The sequence below is a fragment of the Stegodyphus dumicola genome, chromosome X1 (genome assembly GCF_044657685.1).
Source record: "Stegodyphus dumicola isolate Sdum_Otavi_A_Nest chromosome X1, ASM4465768v1".
Lineage (NCBI taxonomy): Eukaryota > Metazoa > Arthropoda > Arachnida > Araneae > Eresidae > Stegodyphus > Stegodyphus dumicola.
This window is the reverse complement of record NC_140780.1, coordinates 28,899,454-28,920,479: the sequence shown is the minus strand read 5'-3', so window position 1 is coordinate 28,920,479 and position 21,026 is coordinate 28,899,454. Positions and strand designations below refer to the sequence as shown.

General features: G+C 33.9%; 1 protein-coding gene across 1 annotated transcript in view; it reads left to right on the top strand.

Moving 5' to 3' along the window:
- LOC118198717 (neuroglian-like) overlaps positions 1 to 21,026 on the top strand; it is a 207,712-nt gene that overhangs the window by 23,902 nt on the left and 162,784 nt on the right. Inside the window, exons 2-3 of the mRNA XM_085807673.1 lie at positions 9,550 to 9,774; positions 20,357 to 20,544. Of these exons, the coding sequence (XP_085663799.1) occupies positions 9,560 to 9,774; positions 20,357 to 20,544 (403 nt within the window). The 5' untranslated portion in view covers positions 9,550 to 9,559. The remainder of the gene's footprint in view (positions 1 to 9,549; positions 9,775 to 20,356; positions 20,545 to 21,026) is intronic.

The window sequence follows — 21,026 nt, the reverse complement described above, 5'->3', positions numbered from 1 at the left end:
TGCACCATGCTTTCTCTGTCTTAACATCTGAACTAACTGCAATATATTATAGTCTTTTTTTACATCTCAAAGCTCTGTCACAAAAAGTTCATAGTTTATACAGGCTCCTATAGTGCACTTAAATCATTAGAAGCTTTTCCTGACACTCAAAATCCAGTATTAGTGGATGTTCTCAAGATTCACATAAACTTAACTAGTCGTGGATATGAAATTCTGTACTGCTGGGTTCTTGGGCATGTGGGAGTAAAGGGGAATGAGCTGGCAGATATCACAGCAAAATGTGCTGTTGAATTGCCCAGTCGCCTCATCCCTTTTAGAGACATCTGTTGTGTTGTCAAAAAGAAAATTTAAAAAAAAAAAAAAAAAAAATATGGCAGCAACTTTGGGATGTTCAGCTTCAAAAGAAGTTGAGAAATGTAAAGCCAAGAATTGAGCATTGGGATTTTACTAGAAATCGTAAGGAGGAAGTTCTTTTGACTCACCTCAGAATTGGTCACACTAGAGTGGCACATAACTACCTTTTGAAAGCTGAGAATGAGCCTGCTTGTTCAAATTGTAATGTTTATCTATCAGTCCATCATGTTTTAATTGAGTGTCCATGTTTTAATAGTCTTTGTCAAAAATATTTTAATAGCTGTAATTTACCTCTCAACCTTTTAATCGAAAGAGAGGTCAATTGTAATTTATTTTAGGTACTTTTCCGTTTTGCTGGCACAGGCGTTAAAGTCACCAATAATGATACAACTGATGCCAAACATAATATCCTCGCTGGTAACTTTTTAGGCCTCATTTTCAAAACAATTTGCAGCTATTTTTTTATCAGATTGATTGTTTCTTTCAATACTGGCATAGTGTTACATAGAATTTTTACCAGATAGTTTAATTTTATGCCCTATGGCCATTCGCTATAATTAAGTCAATTAGGATGCAATCACACTGTTCACCAGAAGGCGAAAATATAGAAAAGTCAAAGGTTAAATTCATTCATTCTAATGAGAATTCACTATGGAGTAAAGAACTACTGTTTTACATAATTTCTGAGTAAGCTATTCGTACGAACTGAAATAATTCTTGCATTTAAACTTGTATTCCAAATTAAGATTTAACTTGAAATTAACATAGAGAATTAGATTTACTGAGAGAATTAGATTTTTGTAGTGTAGTTTACATGAGATGAGATCACTTGGGGTCACGTGATATGAAAAGACGAATTAGGATGTTGAGCCATGAAAGCATAATAAATTCTTAAATTAATATCTTTTTACAAATTTATTGTCTTTATTTATTGGATTTTTTACAAAATTTTAAACGATAGTAAAATATTTATGCCTTCAAAATAAAACATTCTTAGAACTAACATTTGTTAGCATTTTTTATGTGTATTCTGCATGTTAGCCAATAAAGTCTGACAGAAAAGTACCTTATTTTATTATTTAAAAGAGACTGGCTTTTATTACTTAATCTTATCTGTTTTGAAAGATTGTGTATGGTATTTTAATGTGTGCTTTAAAAGAGACTGGCTTTTATTACTTAATCTAATCTGTTTTGAAAGATTGTGTATGGTATTTTAATGTGTGCTTTAAAAGAGACTGGCTTTTATTACTTAATCTAATCTGTTTTGAAAGATTGTGTATGGTATTTTAATGTGTGCTTTTATGACTTCATCTTCAGGATTTGGTACATTTGTCTACCTTTTTTATTAAGAAATTGTTTTTATTTCATCAAATTAGATCATCCTACCTCATGTTTGGCGCATTATAATCATCTTTGTTTTTGCACCAAAAATCTCACTCACTCACTCATTTCGAATACTGATTGTACACAATCAGTCAGGAATTCTTTTCTGTTTTGAAATTTTTTGGTGACATCCAAACTGATTTTTTTTACACTTTCATGTAGTTATTACAGCCACTTTTTAGAAAGCCATTATTTTCTGATGCATGTTTTTCCTTCTATTAATTACCTTTCATAGTTATCATACTTATAAGCTGATGAAAATTTTATGTTGCAGTCATTTTGAAATATGCAACTATACAAAGTTCAGAATATTATTAATAAAATGTTATTTGGTCACTTTCATTTCCGAAATAATACTTTCAGTAAAAGGGAGGTCATTTGCTTAAAGTAAAAAATATATTAATATGATTTGAAATACTTTTAATAGTTCATTTTATTCATACATAAAAAGAATTTTGACCTTGCAATGTTATTTCTGAATCACTGATGTATCAAACCAACAATATTTCATAATAGTACTTTTTAGAAGTGAAATCAGCGCAATAAAATTAATGTTCTCGTTGAGGAAAGCATAAGAAATCCTCAAATTTAAATACATGCAGTTCAAAATTTTAAATTGATTTTTGAGACAACGTATATGTTTAGCTGCTATGTTCATTCAAAATATAATTAAAAAATTTGAACTCTTTCAAAAATCTATCTTGCATTTCAAAATAATTTATTAAAAATGCATATTGAAGCAACCATATTTGTGAAATATTATAGTAGTTTATCAAGTACAATATTTTAAATTATTTGTCCCAGTTACAAAATAAAAATTACATAAAATTTCTTTGATTCTATAGCTGTTTTATGATAGCACTTGTACAGTCCCTGAAAGTCTTTAAGCTTCTTTCCAGCTTCACTTTTGTATAGTTTCAGGTAGGGAGCATCAGGAAATGTGTAAAAATGAAGTTGCAAAATGTCAGGCGAAAGAAATTCCACACAAAACAAAGTGAGCTGCGTATTCTGATAAGCTGCATATGTTATTCTGATTTCCTGTGATGCAAGCACTTTCAAGTTGTTAATAATGAAAACCATTGGTGATTCTTCTGTAGTCACTTCTGTAGACACTGACAATCAGGGTTATTGTGAAAGCAATTTCCGGATTTCTGAAGGCAAGTCTGTGATGAAGGCTGTAAAAGCAAAGGGATGGGGCATCAGAACCCCCTGTAACACATTAGATCTCCCAGGGTGTGTGTGTGTGGGAGAGCCATGGGTTTTCCATTATTGCCACATAACAAATCTTTTTCCATACATGAAAAGGAGAAATTTATTTTAGGTTAAAGATTAATAATTTTCGTTGATATGTTGTTGATTACATATCCATTACTGCTTTGTTTAGATAATTAAATTATTTACATTACTCTCACATAGTACAATATTAAATAAAACTAAAAAAATTAATAAATACAGTAGAAGCTGGACTATCCGGAATGTTCAAGAAATGTTAAATTCCGGATAGTTGAGTGTATACAAATTGGAATTTAAAGTAGAAAAGCCAAATGAATGGAAGAAATTGGTGCTCTAAAATTATAAAATCTATCAGTTAGAGTTGACTGTAAAGCACCCCTTGTATTATCGCGAAATTGTGGTTTCATTTATTACCAAGTTGTTGTTTCATTTATAGCTAAGTTGGTGTCTCATTTATGACAATCTGAGTAGTTGAGTGCTATGGAAACCCTATTATGACGTAATTGGTTGCGGTGAATTAGAATCATGGGAAGTGTGTGTCGGATTTTGGGTAAGGACTTGTGTGTGTTGGATAAGTACGTTGTTATTTTGTGGTTAACATGGTAAATTGGCTGAGTGTGGTAAGATTAATTTGAAGTTTCTGTAGGATTTGGAACGAAAGGGAAAAAGCATTAATTGACTGGTGTGTAAATGAAGGTTTACTTAGTAGCTATTATTAAGTGTCCTGTTTGGAGAAAGGAAATGCGTATGGCCGAAAATTGGATATTTTCAAACGGAGGATATTTCTTACTCTTATTTTTGTGAATTTATGTGGCGACACCAGTATACAGAATCTAGTTCAGATAATTTTAGGAAGTGTTTGGATGCTGGTAAGGAATTTTGTTTGACTGAAGACTCAGAAATAAGGTAAGTGGATACTTCCTTCGTGTAGTGCAAGATGAATTTTGTTTTGTATGTTTATTTCATTGTTTGATTTAAAATAAAGTTTATTCAGATAATATATTTTTTGTTGGCTGCTCCTTTGACTTTTTAAGTGAATATAGTTCGATGTGTACATGGATAAGGTAAAGGAAGTACATAAAGCCTAGTTTGTACAATTATCTGACGTTTTTTTAAGTGAAAATAAGTAGATGTGTATATGGATAATGTTACGGGAGTGCGCAATGCCATTTTTTTACAGTTGTGGGATTTTCTTTTAAGTGAAAATAGGTCGTTGTGTACATAGATACCGAGTTTGTGCAATTCTTTGTCTTGTTATTTTGGCTTTGCGTAGCGGCGATTTTTGGATCGAAAATCGCTGCTACACAAGCTAAAATAACAAGTCAAAGAATTGCACAAACTCGGTATCCGTGTACCGCCAAAAATCGCCAAGTTTCGCCAAGGGGTAGCCTAAAATATACTTTTACCAAACTGTCATCTTATGTGTTACCAACATGAATATCAAAAGCTTGCATTTAAAATTATGTAAGATTTTTGGGGAGGAGGAAAAGCATTGCAGACATAAAAGCCCATGTATTTGATAGGCCTTAAACATGAAAGTAAAGCATCTTATCCAGGTATGAAATCTCGCTGAACATGAAAGCTGGCAGAGATGTCGAAACAGATTATTCTTTGCATAAACAGATACAAATTATAGACGTAGTTATATGCAAACTTAAATTGTTTATTGCAGTTTTTTTCTTTGCATTGCAATTGTTTATTCATTTTCAAATGAAGTTGCACATCATGCCTTTCTTGATGGGGATCCTTTTTATCTTTCTTGATGCAAGGATTCTCTAACTTAGAAACTACCCTTCTGCATATTATCCTGTAGAAAGTATATCTCAGATATCAGTAATTTTTCAGAATGTTATCCTTCTTTACTAAAATTAAACTAGCTTATCAAGAATTAATTGGCTTTGCATAAAACCAAAGCAAAACATTTGATTGTGTTGTGACATGTTTTTCCATTTTTGGAGCTAAATCACACTATTTGGTGATGATATATATGTGCTACCAATATAACAAGCTGTGGTTAGAGTAGACTTAAGGGTACTCCTTGTATTATCATGAAGTTGTTTCATTTATCGCCAAGGGAGTGCGCAGTGCCAAGTTTGTACAATTCTCTGATGCTTGTGAAATAAGTGAAAATAAGTTAATGTGTACATGGATAAGTCAAGGGAGTGTGCAATGCCTAGTTTGTGCAATTCTGTGACTTGTTATTTTGTCTTTGTGGCTACACAAAGCCAAAAAATAAGTCGAATTGCACAAACTCTGTATCCATATGCCACCAAAAATCACCAATTTTCGCCAAGGGGTACCCGTAAATATACTTTTACCTAAGCTTTATAATGGTATTGTAAATTGCTCATTTTTATGATTTTGGGGGGAAATTTTTTTTTCTAAAATTCTCAAATATTTGGTTACGTGAGCTTTCCAGTTAGTTGAATGCCTGATAGTTTTTGATAGTTAGTTGGGCTTTTGCTGTGAAACATTTTAAATACCTTTTTTTTTCTGTTAAAATTTCTAATATTTCCTTTTCACAGTTTTTTCAAACTTTTTTCCTCCCTCCTCTCAGTTACCAGAATATTAGTTTTGTTGCAAGTAGCTCTACTGGATGCAGCAATAGATATATGTAGATGCTTGGCTAGATTTTTACGTAGTAAACTAAACACATGAAGCAATAGATTTGTTTTAAACAATAAAACCTTATTAAATGATAACATAACTTATTATGCATTCAATTAACATAGATGATTATGTCGTCGGAAGGAAAGAACCAGCTAACTACAGTGATGATGAAATGTGAAGTGAGTTTGTGCATTCACTTACGGTTACAATTGGAAAAATGGACATGTGGTTGGCAAGTAAACACAAGTTCAGTTAGAGTCCTCTCAGTACTTCCCCTTCAGTGTCATTAAAATTAGAAGTAACGAAGGTTAAATCAAACCCAGTGTCCAGAACATGTATGCTGGGGAAACGCTTCGTTTCTGGGATCCAGACACAGGTGATAATACAGTAGTAGCCGGAGGTGTAGACACAAGGGGTGAATATATAGGTGCCTTCAAGGGGGATGTGACTGAAGTATAAGCTTTCACAGCTTCCTGTGCAAAGGTTGGTTTAAGATTATCAAAGCATATTTATTCTTTGTTTCTGATAAGTATCTGATAGTTCTTGGATGTACGACATAGAACTAGATGTGAGCTTGTATAAGTAGGCTTCAGTGACTTTTTTTGATACATCATACCTTAAAAACACACGAGGGTGTAGCATGCTCTTTGGAAATAAGCACAAGTCTTTGAAGAATGTACCCTTGTAGTGTAGGAGATAATGTAACCATGGTTTCATGCAGTTGTTTGAGAAACACATGAGGCTCAACATTGTTTGAGTTTTTTGTGGGGTTCATAAAATCTCCAGGTTAATGTAAATTAACATTGAAGATCTTTTCATCACTGGAAGAACTCAGGTCCTCTTTAAAAGTCATTCTTAATCATAAAATCAACCCAATGAACAGAAGTCTGGCATCTAATGGCCTGTTTAAGAGAGTGATGGAACCTCTTGATAAGTCTATTGGAACTCTGGTGATACGGTGATATGCGGATGTTTTTAGTTCCCAAGAATTTCATTAATGCAGGATATGATTGGGACTCCAACTGCCATCTCTCGTCCATGGTAATGCACTCAGGTTCCCTAAACCGTGAAATAATGCAGAAAATTTTTTTACCAACATGTATACCTGTCAACAGATATTAAGAAGGTGTATATAATGTTGCGGTAAGGATAAGGATCCAACCAAATCGATATAGACGGGGCTAAAGCAAGCACATGGTAACTCAAAGTGTTGAGAGTTTGAGCGTGTCTGTGAATTTTTTACTTTTGACAGTCTGCACATGCTCTAGCCCATACAGCGATGTCCTCCTGATGTCCATACCAAGTCATATAAAATGCTGTTGAATTAATATGCAGAAAGCACGGATCCGAGGATAGGATAAATTATGAGCACCACTAAAAATACTGTGCTGGAATTTCAGTGAAATATATGGCTGCACCACATTGTCCTGCACATTGCAATACAGTGAAAGGTCTGGTTCCAACTGAACAGGTGAGAAATTATGTCCATGTAAAGATATGTCAGAAAAAGATTTTACAGTTCCGAGTTCTGTTTCTGACACTATGCAGTGGTGGAGAAATTTGTTGTTAAAGGCAACTGAACCTCTTCACTTCTGTACATAGCATCAGCAATGGTATTTTGAGGGCTTTTGACATGCCTCATATCAGTTGCAAACTGTGGTATGTAATTGTGTTGACACATTTGCCCGGGAGAGGCTCTGTCAGGCTTTTGTTGAAAGGCATAAATCAAAGGCTTATGTTCAGGATAGATAGAAAATACTCGACCTTCCACCATATGATGAAAATGTTTAACTGCCTTATTATGCACTAAGTTTGTGATTGTCCGTACTGAATTTTGACTGTGCTGCAAAAAAATGTTTTTGAGAATGCGTGGTTTCCATGCTGATTTCATGGAAGTATGCTTTATCATCAAATCGATGCTGCAAAACTGCACCCTTGGGCCTATTAGATATGTCAACCTTTAATGCTAAAGAATGCTTAGAAAGGTAGATAAGAGCTGTTGCCAATGCTACGTCATTCTTGCATTTTATAAAGGCTTTATGAGATTTGGCAAACCAAATAATTACCTGCATATCTTTCTTAAATATGCATGTAAAGATACATGCTTTGCAGCAGCATGAGGAAGGAAACACTGATAAAAGTTAAACATGGCCAGAAAATGGCATGACTCTTAGACAGTTTTTGGCTCTGGGAAATTTTGAATTGCAGTGACTTTGTCACTAAGTGGGTGAACACCCTCTTAAGAAACTTTATGACCAAGGAATGACACTTAAGATTCCCTGAAAACATATTTTGATGGATTGACCACTACTTCATAAGACTGAAATCGGTCAAGGACTGAATGAAGGTGTTCAAGGTGTTCATTTCTGTTTGTTGAAGCTCAAGAATTTCATCAAAATATGGCACACAAAAATGTAAATCAGGAAGGGTTTCGTTTATGAAGTGCTGAAGCGTTTATGTGGTGTTACTCAACTCAAAAGTCGTAGTAAGAAATTCAAACAATCCAAAAGGCACGCAGCACTTTTGGGTATGTCAGGTGGATTTACTAGAATCTGATGATAAGCACGAGTCAAATCTAACATAGAAAATCATTTTTGCCTTCCAAGACTTGTATGCAGTAATAAATTTGAGGAACCGGATATCTATCAGGCAAAGTAACTGTATTAAGATGTCAATAATTGTCACATGCCTCCAGTCACCGTTTTTCTCAGGTACCAGGTGGCGTGTTGTGGCCTGTGAACGTTTTGAGGTTTGATGAATCCCCTGTTTAAGCATGTATTTAAATTCTTTTGTGGCTCTTAACATCTTTGGAGGCAACTGCCTTGCTTTGGCAAAGATTGGTGATCCAATGGTCTTTATGTGATGCGTAGTACTGTGGTCAGCAGTTGGTTTGCAGGTTACTGAGTTGACTTTAGGATACTGCTGAAGTAGTACATGGAAAGGTGAATTATCAGGGGTTAATTTAATTCCTTAGTCAAGTAAGCATCCATTTTTAATGCTTAGCAATCCATTTTTAATGCTTAGCAAAAGAGAAATATTTTGCAGAAAGTCTGCACCAATTATTGGTTGCAAAACTGCAGCTGTGACAAATGGCCACCGAAATTTATTACCCAAACCTAAGTCTGAAGACATTAATATTTCTCCAAATATTGTGATTTTTGAAATTAGCTGCAAATAAATTTAATTTTTGAGGTGGCTGCTTCAGTTGGCAAGAGAGAGAAGTATGCTTGATATATTAGCACCCGTATCAAGAAGAAAATCTGTGCCTGGGTATTTATCAGTTACAAGTAATTGACTAATGGACTGGCTGCTGATACTCATGGCTTCAAGTGATGGCCCACTGAGTTTTAAAGAGGTCTGCTGTAATTTTCATGGAAGTATGCTTTATCATCAAATCAAGGGTGATAGAAACAAATTTCTTTTTCCTTACTGCATGATTTGCCTTTCGGGTGATATGACCATCTTGTCTGTAAAGCTGCAACCTGCAATGATAATCCCTGTCTTTGTTCCTGGAGTGATGATATATCAACAGTGGGATGCTGAACTTGAATGATTGCTTTTGTTAAAACATTATGAATTTTGTGTGCCATTTGGGCCAACTGGGATAGTTCTTGCTTCTAGTGGTAAGACTAGTTTGGATATTGCTTATGGGTGCATATTGTATTGTCAATTTGCAGAGCCTGTAAATATTTTATTTTGTGTATAACTAGTTAAGCCCTACATCATTGTAATATTTCAACTAAATCTGGGATTTGCATATCTCTGTTTGTGGAATGGTGAATGGAAATATTTAAAACCAGCACATTTGAAAAGCTGTTGTGTGCATTTTACCCAATTAATTTTTTTAAAGTATTTGTTGGAGATTTCATAAATAATTCCATATAATCATTTCATGTTAATTAACTGTTTTGTTTGTAAATTTTTTAACTTGACATTAATATGCTTATAATAATTATATTTTATTTTCAGATACTTTGAAATGGTGCTGCAAACTTCTTTTAGTTCCATTGTCATCTTTGTTCTTTACATGCAAGTTAATTTAATACATAATGCGGAAGTTCCCACAGTTCCGTTTCCGCCAACAATGGTAAAAGAACCATTGCCCGAACAAGTATATCAAGTTGCTCAAACACAGGATGAGAAAGACAATCCATTTATGTTAGAATGTGAAGCTCAAGGAAATCCTGAGCCAGAGTAAGTTTTTTCTGTATGAAAAGAAATTGCTTATAGTTTGTTATTGCATAAAGATGCACGGAGCTAGGACAATTAAACATAAAAAGGTTTTTGTGCTTTGAAGCATATGTAATTTTGATATGCATGAACTTTTTTGCAATAATAAACTTTTTTGCATGTGATTTGAGGAGGAGGAATTAGAGAATTAGTTTGTATCTTATTTGAATTGTCTGTGACAAAAGGTATTCATTTCTATAAACTGAATTTGTGTTTTTGTTAAACTTTTTCTAAAATGTTAATATTAGGGGTTTCAGGTAAATTGGTAATCACAAAATTACCATATCAAGCAGTATAATGTTGAATTAATGCAAATCAGGAAGCTTTGTACTGTTGCATTTTTTGATTTGCAAATATGACAATAAAACGAACAACAGAAACTTGGTTTTATTCAGCTAACAATTTAGTTATGTCTTTGAACGTTGGTACCAACAGCACTACGTCAAAAGCTGTGGATAATTTGGTTATTTTTGAAGCTATCACAAATAAACTTTGGAAGCAAAGAGAGAACCAATGTCAGTAAATGTTACATTAATAGCTAGGCTGGCTCTTTATACATTATCCTGAAACTTAAACTAACACTAAAACTTGAGCATTAACTGAAACATCCATGCCTGTTAAATATAGTTGTGTATCTGTATCTGTAGTTTACAGTGTCCAGTGTCAGAGGGGGACATTTAAGTTTTAAAGTACAGTTGTTAAGAAAAGGATCTAACATAGAGGAACTTAAAACTTATGCAATGTACTCTTCTTAGAGCATATGTAACCACTGACTCATATTTCTTTGTTTCTGCACACCCCATGTGTTATGAAAAAAATGACTTATTTCTATGATCCCTTGAAACAGTATATTATGCAGTACAGATGTTTTATTTCTCCATTACACTGTCATATAAGGATTTGGTTAAAATTTTAGAATACTCTACCTGTATGAGAAAGAGAGTATACCATAGTGGTAAGTATATGTTACATTATTTTATTTAGTAGTGCCTAAAAAATGCTTTACTATTTTTATTATTTAATGTTTTATTTTGGATCATTCATCTGTTTTAATCAGTATTTGTGTACTGTAAGAGTTGAATAATCCATCATGCTTGTAAATGCCAGTTTCTGTTATCCATCAGCTGTTGAGACAGTCCAGTGGACAGAACAAATCTGTCTAGAAACAAGGAATGCAAATAAGTATTTAAAATTGTAATTTAAAATAGGCCATGCAGTACAATAAAATTATTGCTGTGCAACCATATTTAGAATAAAAGGCTAAACTGCTGTTTTAAGAATACTGTACTAAAGTGTCGTAAAATTGTGCTGAAAAAATTGTTTGGTAAAAATTACTGTGAAAATTTGGTGATCATGGGATATCATGCTATTAATGATTAATTTACTGTTAAGTTTGCGAAACTTTATATACCAGCATGTGAAACTTAAAACAAAAAATTCTTGCATGGGCCAATGATAAATAAAATTGAGCTGAAGTGGTGTGGGTGAGTCACGTTAAAGAATTTTGGATTTATTTTAAATGTTATGTTTTTGCTGTATATTATAGTAAGCAAGCTAAGAAACTGTTATTGATTTCTAATACAAGTCTTCATTTTTCATCTGATCTATGCAGTGTAATTACTCTAAAAGTTTGTCTTTGTTGTTGACTGTCCATCCAACAACAGAAAGGAACATTTTTATAATCTTACTATTTTTTCTCTATCATGATTGAAAGACCCGGGATCTAACAGATATGTGAATTTGCATTTTACATGCTCTTTCATGGTCAGAAGTTGCCAGACACCTACTATTGTGGAGTCTGAGACTTGCTGCACACATTGATAAGATGCCAGTCTTGTTGTTTGCATCATTTATAACTTGTCTTTTTTGTGCAAGTCTTTCCACCAGCTTTAAGTATATGTTCATATTTATTACCCTTCATTCTTCCATGAAAGGTTAGAGTCGAGATACTGAAATTGAGTAGTATAGCTGGACATGTAGTCTGTGTTTCAGGTCTTTGTAGACGTGGACTTTCACATATTTTTCAATTTCTCTTTCATCACATGGAAGCACAACATTAAGTGTTTGGATATAACAGTTATCTTCTTGATAAGAAAAGGTCCTTTCCTGAACCTTAGCCAGAATGTTGGATAGGCAGAATTCTCAAGGTACGTCTCAGTATTCATCCTTCTGCCCACCACAACTAAAGAAACCAAGCTAAACCTGGAGAAACAGCTGCAATCTGTAATGCTTCCACCACAAAACTTAGTATACTTAAATATGAAGCATTTTCATGATAGTCACAACACCCATGCTCACCCAGAGGATTGTTAGATCATATAGTGAGACTTCTTGTCTTCAAATAACTTGTTTCATCTACTTTGCATTCTAAGGTTTGAACTTTGCACCATTGCAACTGATGTTTGGCATTGGTCATGCTTATGCTGAACTTCCGATTTTCGGCCTAGCATTGTGATATGTTTTTTAGCTCCTGATGAATAGTTTTGCTATTAGTGATGATGTCTGAGACACTTTGAAACTCGCAAGTAATACTTGCTACTGAGGATATTTTTTTCTATTCAGGTTTTAGTGGCTGTGATCATTAAGTTTATGTGATCTACTACTTAGTGTTATTATCATTTCACATCTCAGACATTTGCATTTTATAATGGCATCACTTGCAACTGATTTATATACAAGTAGCAAGGATGATATTTTTGGAACCAAGTTGTTGGAGAAGTAGCACCCAATGATCATGTTGTATTCAGCCAGCTTCGCAGATTTATTCATTGTCTAAAATAGCAATTCCCAAAAATTTTATCTTGTGGAACCATTATTAGAATCAATACCTTTAGCAGAGCCATCCCTCTTCCCATCTTAGGCCTTGTCTATGTATTGTAATTTAATAATATTTACAAACAGTTCTAGGAGAATAAAGATTGGTGCATTGTAAAGGACTCTAAAGAGATCCCTAAACAACTGCACAATATCTGTACAATGAGATTATTTTAAATATATTTAAATTTACCAGAATTCTGTTTATTCAAAACTTTGCCATACAGGAAAGTTATTCCAGAATTTCAATAATTCAAACTATTTGCACTGTAAGAAATTATTAGTGAGAAATTAAGTGGATCCATATAATAAACACATCTTTAGTTTAATCATATCAAAATCGATTAAAACCAATATTTATTCATTATTTGAAATTTTAATTATTTGTTGCAAACAACAATTTAAATTTAAGTATACTAACTAGATTTTAATGTAATGCAAGAGTAGGTCTAAATTAAGACATTAAAGTAACATATTAACATTTAATGAGACGTGGTTGCATTTTTATTTTAGGCTCAGTTGATGTCTGGTTCTGTATTGAAGAAACTTCAGTATTTTGTTTTGGTACTTGTGATAGAAGGAGAATCCCACTACACAGAGATGTGTAGTTGAGAAGGACAACAATAGTAATATTTCTTTCTCAGAGATTTTGAATTCATCATGTAAATGCAGCTAAAACTCCTGTAGATTTTATGAAATGTGATTTTTAGTTTTCTGTATGATGTCAAGTCAGTGTATTCTGCTGAGTTTAGACTGGAATTTTTTTTATTCATGTAGGGGATGATATTTTTCCCCCTAGCTGCATTTAAAATCATTAAGCATTTTTCAAATCTTTGAAAGCTTCGGAATGCGCTGAAATATTTGTTCTGCATTTTTCTTCAATCTTTGTTTTTTTTTGTTGAAGAAGCTTTTTGTGGGAGAAAAGCTTCAGATATCTTCCTTTTCCATGCACGCTTACCAGTACACGAGTTTTCGCTTTACAGAACACAGCTTGGTGTTTGCATTAAAATCTGGCATTTTTTTCTTTACTGTGATAAATTTACTAGGGATTTGTTTGAAATAAGGGCCGTTTGAAAATAAAAACCAAACAAAAGAAAATTTTCAAACACCAAATTTATTTTCAGATTCTACACATGTTTCTCTATTTTTTAACATAATTGCAAAGTGTGTTTAAACACTTATTATACCGTGGAACTAGATTTTGTATACCCTCGTCATAGAAACTTGCTGCTGCTTCGATAACCAAGAGGTCACCGCCATCTTTACATCTTCGTCATCGTTGTAGTGGTTGCGGCCAAGATGATGTTTGAGATAGCGGAAAAGATGAAAATCACTTTGCGCAAGATCTCAGATGTAGGGAGTTAGTCCAAAACTTCCCAGCCAAGAGTTCCAATAAAGCTTGGGTCTGAGCTGCGGTGTGAAGCCTTGCATTGTCAATGGTGTAGAAAAATTCCTTCTGTCAGCATGCTGTGCCTTTTGTTTTCAATCGCTCTGCGTAGCTTTCACAGTGTTTGGCAGTAGGCTACTGCATTTATGGTGGGTCTGCATTGCATGAAGTTGACCAACAAAACACAGTGTCTATCCCAAAACATGAATGCCATGATCTTTCGCTGGGACAGACTCTGTTTGGCCTTGATCCTAACAGGAAACCATGTGTGTCTCCACTCCATGCTCTGTCGTTTCCATTCAGGGGTCACATTTGAAATCCACATTTCGTTTCCCATTATGATCCGACTCAACATGCTGCCACCTTTTTCATTCTAATAAGTCAAAAAATTCACCAAACACTCATCTTGTTTTTGTGGTCCTGCGTTACGAGTTTAGGGAACCAATGGGAGCTTTTTCTTAAATCTTAATTTTACAGAAGCAATCTTGTACAGCACTAACTTAGACAGTTCAGGAAATTTGTTTGAAAAAGTGCTTATGGTGAAGCGTCTGTTCTTAAGAATTTTCATTTCAACTGAAGCCACCATATCGTCTGTGATCACAGATGGGTGACCGGAGCGGGACTCATCATGGACGTTGCCACAGCCGGCTTTGAAGTCTCCAACCCACTTATGCACTTTGCCTTTGCTCATGGCTATCAGTGACTGTACCTCGCATGTGACAGGCAGTTCGATAATCTTGAACATTTTAGATACAGAACAGACTGTACAGGTTACCTATGCAGCTGCAACTGAGCACAGGTGTTTTCAAGGAATGCAGGGACACAACGCAAGTACTTGTTGTGGGACATGTGCCACCTATTAGTGTATACCAGGGTTTCTTAAACTGTGGGTCGCGACTCCCTTAGGGGTCGCGGGATCTGCAGCAGGAGCCGCCAAAAATATTAGCAGTTTTGATTTTTCTTTAACTTATTATAATAACTTTACAATTACTAAATATTTTTACACAATGTATCTGAAAATAGTAGATAAGGATAAGACAATACAGATGAAGAAAAAATGAAAAGTTTCGATGCATTCTTTTTATAATATAAACGTTCATTTTCCTTGCTTTGCACTTGACTGTGTCTTTTCGTCTGTTACATATTTAAAACTTTCACATTGTTCTATGTTTTAAAGTTAGAAATTAAAGTTAATGATCTAAAACTGCAACGTTATATGACAAGTGAAAGAATTGACAGTTTCACTCGTGTGTGTTGGATTTGCGCAATACTGCGCAATACTAATATTGTTAGGTGCCACAAATTTTTCGTAAATATTATGCCGTCCTGGGGGGTTGCGAAAAAATCTCAGTGATAAAAAGGGCTTGCGACTGAAAAAAAGTTTAAGAAACCTTAGTGTATATGACAAAACGGCTTACTTAAAAAACACACTACATATTTTGTTCTTTTTCCCAAACTTATTCAGCAGATAATTCAGTTTGCTTACCTGCAACTTCATCATTTAAATCCATCACCAGTGGAAAGTTATGGTCCATCAAAAATGCTGCTACCTGTACACATAGATCCATCAAACTCATTACGTATTTTCTCGAGACAACTACCTTACTTCAGTGAGTAGCAAGACACCCTCATGGTGGCTTTCCATATCTTTGTACGTTAGTTTTAAGAGGTTCCTTTCAAGAGATTATGATCATACCATGCAAGGAGGTTTGAAGGGAGTGAAACAAGTGTAAATCTAACATTGCAAGGTCAGGCAAGTAAGGTGGCTCTGGCAGTGCTTCCCATCCAAGCTCGAATAATTTTTTACATGTGATCAAACATGTGACGGAACATCTCTCTTTTACAGTTACCTCTCTTTTACACCTCTGGATATTTCTGAATGACAGATTCTTTCAAATTGTCCATTTTCTGACACTGCACGTGTGAACTGATTGTTTGGTTATTTGGTATGGACTAGACTGCTTTAAAATCCATCATGCTGATAATATTACCTTCTTGTCATGAACGTTTGCTTTTGATGCTTATGAATGTGCTTCTCGTCACTGCTAACTGCTTTCGAAAAGGATTGTTTTTCTTCAAGTTAAATGATATTTGTTTGTGTCGTTGAATAAAGTCTTTGAGTTCATGAGGAACTCGAATATTGTGCTTGTTTCTCTGTCTCAGCTTCTTCAAGTGCTTTCAAACACATAAATGATGGATTTTCTATGTTTCTGCTAATCCTTGCATTATGTATTATGGTTTTTACTGTGCCAATAATCAAGGAACATTGTTCAGATCAAAATCTTCAGCATAGAATTTTGTGAACCATTGTTGGCATTGATATTCCTGTATAGCATTGCCACCATAAATGTCATGCAGGTTTTCATAATCTTCGTACGCATTCTTCCTTTCATGGAAATGAAACAGTAAACTATTGTAAAAATACACTTTTGGGGACTTGCATTTTGTGACGTCAACCAAGTTACTTCATTTTTTAAGAATGGAGCTATAGCAACCAACTCTCAAATCACATAGCAATAATGTAGACATGAACAAATTTAGTGTGTTTCATAAAGGTGCGAGTGCCTTTTGTTGGAAAAATGTTTCATGGCTTTTACTAATAAAACTAAGGTAGTTGTATTATCCTAATCATGTGACGTTCTGTATCCATATGAAGAAAGGTTATTAAAATGACATGTTTAAATCTCTGCTTTGTATCGGGCTAATGGATCCAACGTGTAACTTTGAAATTTTGATGCCACAATATTTACTCCTTTCAACATAGAGGTAATCTGTTGCCTTGAAAATGATATCCAATCATAAGCAGTGATGCAAGGTTTTACAAGACGGTCTTGTGAAATTTTCTGTTAATAGTGCTTTAATTTCAACTCATTTTATTTTTACTTCTAGTTAGATCAAATTATTGAATTGCTAATTATAAATAATTATGGAATACATAAAATAAATGTGTTTTAAAAAGTGTAGTTCTAATTGTTAACCTGTTGCTTTTTTTATGAGATAATGTAAGGTCATAAGAATAAAGTGGCTCTTTACTGGGGATGCACTCCGAGAAAGAGTCTGCAACTTTGCTATAGGGTTGTGAGAATGGAAAATGTTTAAATATGAGAAAAATGTATTGCTATGTAAATAACATTAGAACTTTTACTATTATGGCAGCTTGTAGTCTGTATGGTGTAGTAGAAGATTATTATTAACATTTTTATGTAATAGTTTGCTCAAGCAGTAGAAATTTTGATGTATATATGCCACCCAATGTTATAGTGGTTAGGGAAGCCTTGCTGCAATACTGAAGGCCTTGGGTTCGAATTCTGGAGAAAGCATGGATGTAAAATTGTCTGTCTCTTCGTAGGAGGTAGCGGTGGCCACCTATTAGGTGCCTCCACAATAAAATGGCCATCACTTCTAGCCCTAGTAGTGGCTAATGCCACTATAGGCAAGTGCCCGCAGCTGGAAAAAATATATTTATATACATACACGTGGTGTCCAGGAAAGGAGTCTGATTTCAAAATTAAAAATCTGGAAAACAAAGATCAATATAAGAATACAAGAAACGATATGTTTATTATGAAAGCTGTAAGACTGTTATACAGAAGTATCGAAATAATTGTTACAAAAACTGCCAACAGATAAAATAGCAATTGGTAGTGCATTTAAATAGCACACCAAATAGCTATTACTTCTTCTGTTGAAACATGTAGGGAGATTAGCAGATAGCTCTCGAGTGCTTTACCATAATTAAATAAACCAAACCAAACTACTGCATTCTCCCAGATGTTTGAGCTATGGTAAGCAGTAGAGGCATTATTGGTCTTTTTCCCCTAATGTGAGAAACAATCACTAGTGAATGTTCATTTCAGTTTTGGAACAGCTGGCGTTGGTGGATCGACCAGGAACCGACTTTTTTATGCAAGATGAAGTCCAACCGCAGCGTAACAAACAGATGTTTTGCTTTCTTGATGAATACTTTGAAAACAGTAATTGCATTGGATTATTCCAAATTTACTGGTGTAGGCATCAATTGGCCTCCATATTTACCAGTTCGGTTTTCTTGTGACTATTTTTTGTGGAGCATATTGAAAGACACTGTTTACTGGGATCATTCCACCAATCTGGAGCTTGAATCCTTGATCTGTTTATCCATATCCCTTAAGACAGTGTGGGATGTGATAGAACATTTTATTGCTCATTTGCGTCACCTCTGTACTGCAAGTGGTGGACATTTTTGAAAGATTGTGATATGATTTTCAAAGATTGCTTGCAGAGGATGAGTTTATTTATGCATGTTGACACAAGCTGTATAGAATACAGTGCATTCTATTGGCAGCTTTTTGTAACTATTATTTCAAAACTTTTATGTAAGTCTTGCAGTTTTCACATAAATATACCGCTTGGTGTATTCTTCTATTGATTTTTTTAAAAAAATATTTTTAATTTTGATATCGGGGATTCCTTTATTGGACTAGGTATGTGCATGCACACCTATGTATATGGTCATTTATTTATGTAGTCTTTAAAAATAATTACCCAGGATTTTTTAGAAACGTGGCATAAAATTACAGTTGTTGGGAAACTTACTAACAAATGCAGGTAAAGTATATTAAATGATCCACTTTCTTATAGAGATGTGTAGTGCACTTTTATAATACCGAAGAAAAGTGAAAGCTCTTAATATATTGGTTGATTGGCAATATATTTTTGTATACGTGGCCTTTGCTTTTTATGGACAGGATTTTGTAGCTAACCAACAGTAATACTTCTTCAAAGTGTTAATAAGTGCGTCAATTAAAAGTAAGTCTCGCAATGTATCTATTAAAATTAGGGTAAGATTTCTGTATTAGTCACAAACATATGGGGAAATATGTTGTAACTCAAAGGTAAAGCCCCCCTTGAATATAAGACTATTCCTAAATTTTTGGAAATAAGAATATATGTGAGTGTTAATTTTTGTCAGGCAGTAATTGTAAAAATCTAAATCTTTTTCCTTTTATTCTGAGTTTCCTTAAAATAGAGTGCAGTTAGTTATGAGCCAAGGCTATTGTTGGGGATAAGTAGTTGCTGTTTTTTTTTCCCCAGGAATATTAGTGACCAGTGTATTAAATCCAAGCCTAAATTAACTTCACTCAGTTAAACATAGCTATTAGTATTTGTGGTAGTTATGCAACTCGTATATGTAGGAATTAACCTCTGTGGTTTATTTAAATTTTAAACTGTGTAATTATTTTTTACAGTGTGATAATTACTCTTTCCTTTCATTCTGAAATATCATTTATCAAAATACACATTCATAAAACTGTATCAAGTACTTAAACAAAAACATAGCAAATAGCTTTCATTCTTAATGAATCATTTGTGTACATTTTTCACCAGCAGTCAAGACATTTCGTTGTGTATTTAGATTCTGGAAGTGTCCTAAAGATCTAAAATTCATCATTTTGTAGCTTCCCTTATTCAAGATTCATTGTTCATTCATTATCCAGTTGTAGTATCCCAGTAGTTTTTTTGTTGAATCCTTAGCCCTGCTAATACAGCAAGAAATGAACTGCACATGTTGCAGCAAGAACTATTCTGGCCTTTCTTACCTGTAGTGTTCCTGGTCATGGATCATCACTAGAATCTTCAGGTCTAGGTTAAACTTTATTGTATCAAACCTCTCATCACTACAGTTTTGGAAACCATTCGTCTGACTGGCTGATGTCCTATTATGTTAGCTTTATAATGGGCATTCACATATTGTCATCTACTTTTTTGTGAGAATGCTTTACTGGGAGTAAAATGTAGACTTTGGCTGATAGTTAAAGACATCCCTTCTGACTGTACTAATTTTAAGGATTTATAGTTGAAATTTTTTAATATATGAGTTTCATATCACTGACTTGCTGGGAGAGAATCCTCACTCAGCTTTTTTTTCATTTTTTTAATTTTGCTAGTTTCCATTTACTTTTCTAATCATCCTTTGTGGATTTCTAATGGGTCAGATGCTTTTATGTTTTTAACTATAGGCTCTGTAAACCTAGTGTAACATTTTGACTTGTGTTATAAAAATCAAATTATCTTCATTTTGTATTCTCTTTGTAAGTTCGTTAAAGTGTATGCATAACTTTGTGAGTGTGTGTATAATGCATGTATCCATGTGTGGTGTCTGTAATGTTATCACCTTGTGTTTGGTGTATCATATCCTAAAAAAGGTCTTGTGCCGTTAAACTAAAATTAACAAGCCAAACAACCAACTTCTATTTTCCATGATTATATCTTATGTTTCTTTATACTAACTGCTGAAGTTTTTAATACTATAAATTTTGACCTTTTAATAATCATCAGATTATAGAAACCTTTTCCCTATTTTAGGTACAGGTGGAAGAAAAATGGTTTGGATTTTGAATATGTTGCATATGATAAAAGAATAAGCCAACAGCCTAGGAGAGGAACTTTAGTTTTTACAAAGCCAGAAGATATAGATGAAGGTTTATATCAATGTTTTGCCACTAATAGATATGGGACATCTGTCTCGAATGCGGTTTTCTTACGAAAGTCAGGTAGGTGTGTTTAAAATATTTTACCTTCTGCCTTAATGCACATGTATGCTTTAATATGAACTTCTGTGTGCTCTTTGTGTCCTTGAATCTCCCTCCCCCTGTATTTATGTTAAACTGAAAATTTTCCTTAAACAAATGATTTTGCTATGCATTAACAGTTACAGCATAATTAATTTTATTTATGAATAGCTTTAATTTTATTGAAAATGAGAAAGGAGTAAATGTTAAATCTGTCAATACTTTCTAAAGTAATATATATATATATATATATATGTAAGATAAAAATATATGAATCAAAATTATAGATTAAACTATAAACATTAATTCTTCCTCTCTATTCTAAAATCGTAATAACTTCTTTGCATTGCGTCATTTCTAGATCACTCTATGATCGGCGCAACTCTGATGACGTAATAATTAAGAACTGAAACTGTCCTTGTAAACCAAAACTTTTCTCTTCGCGTGCCTCCATCTTGCATAAC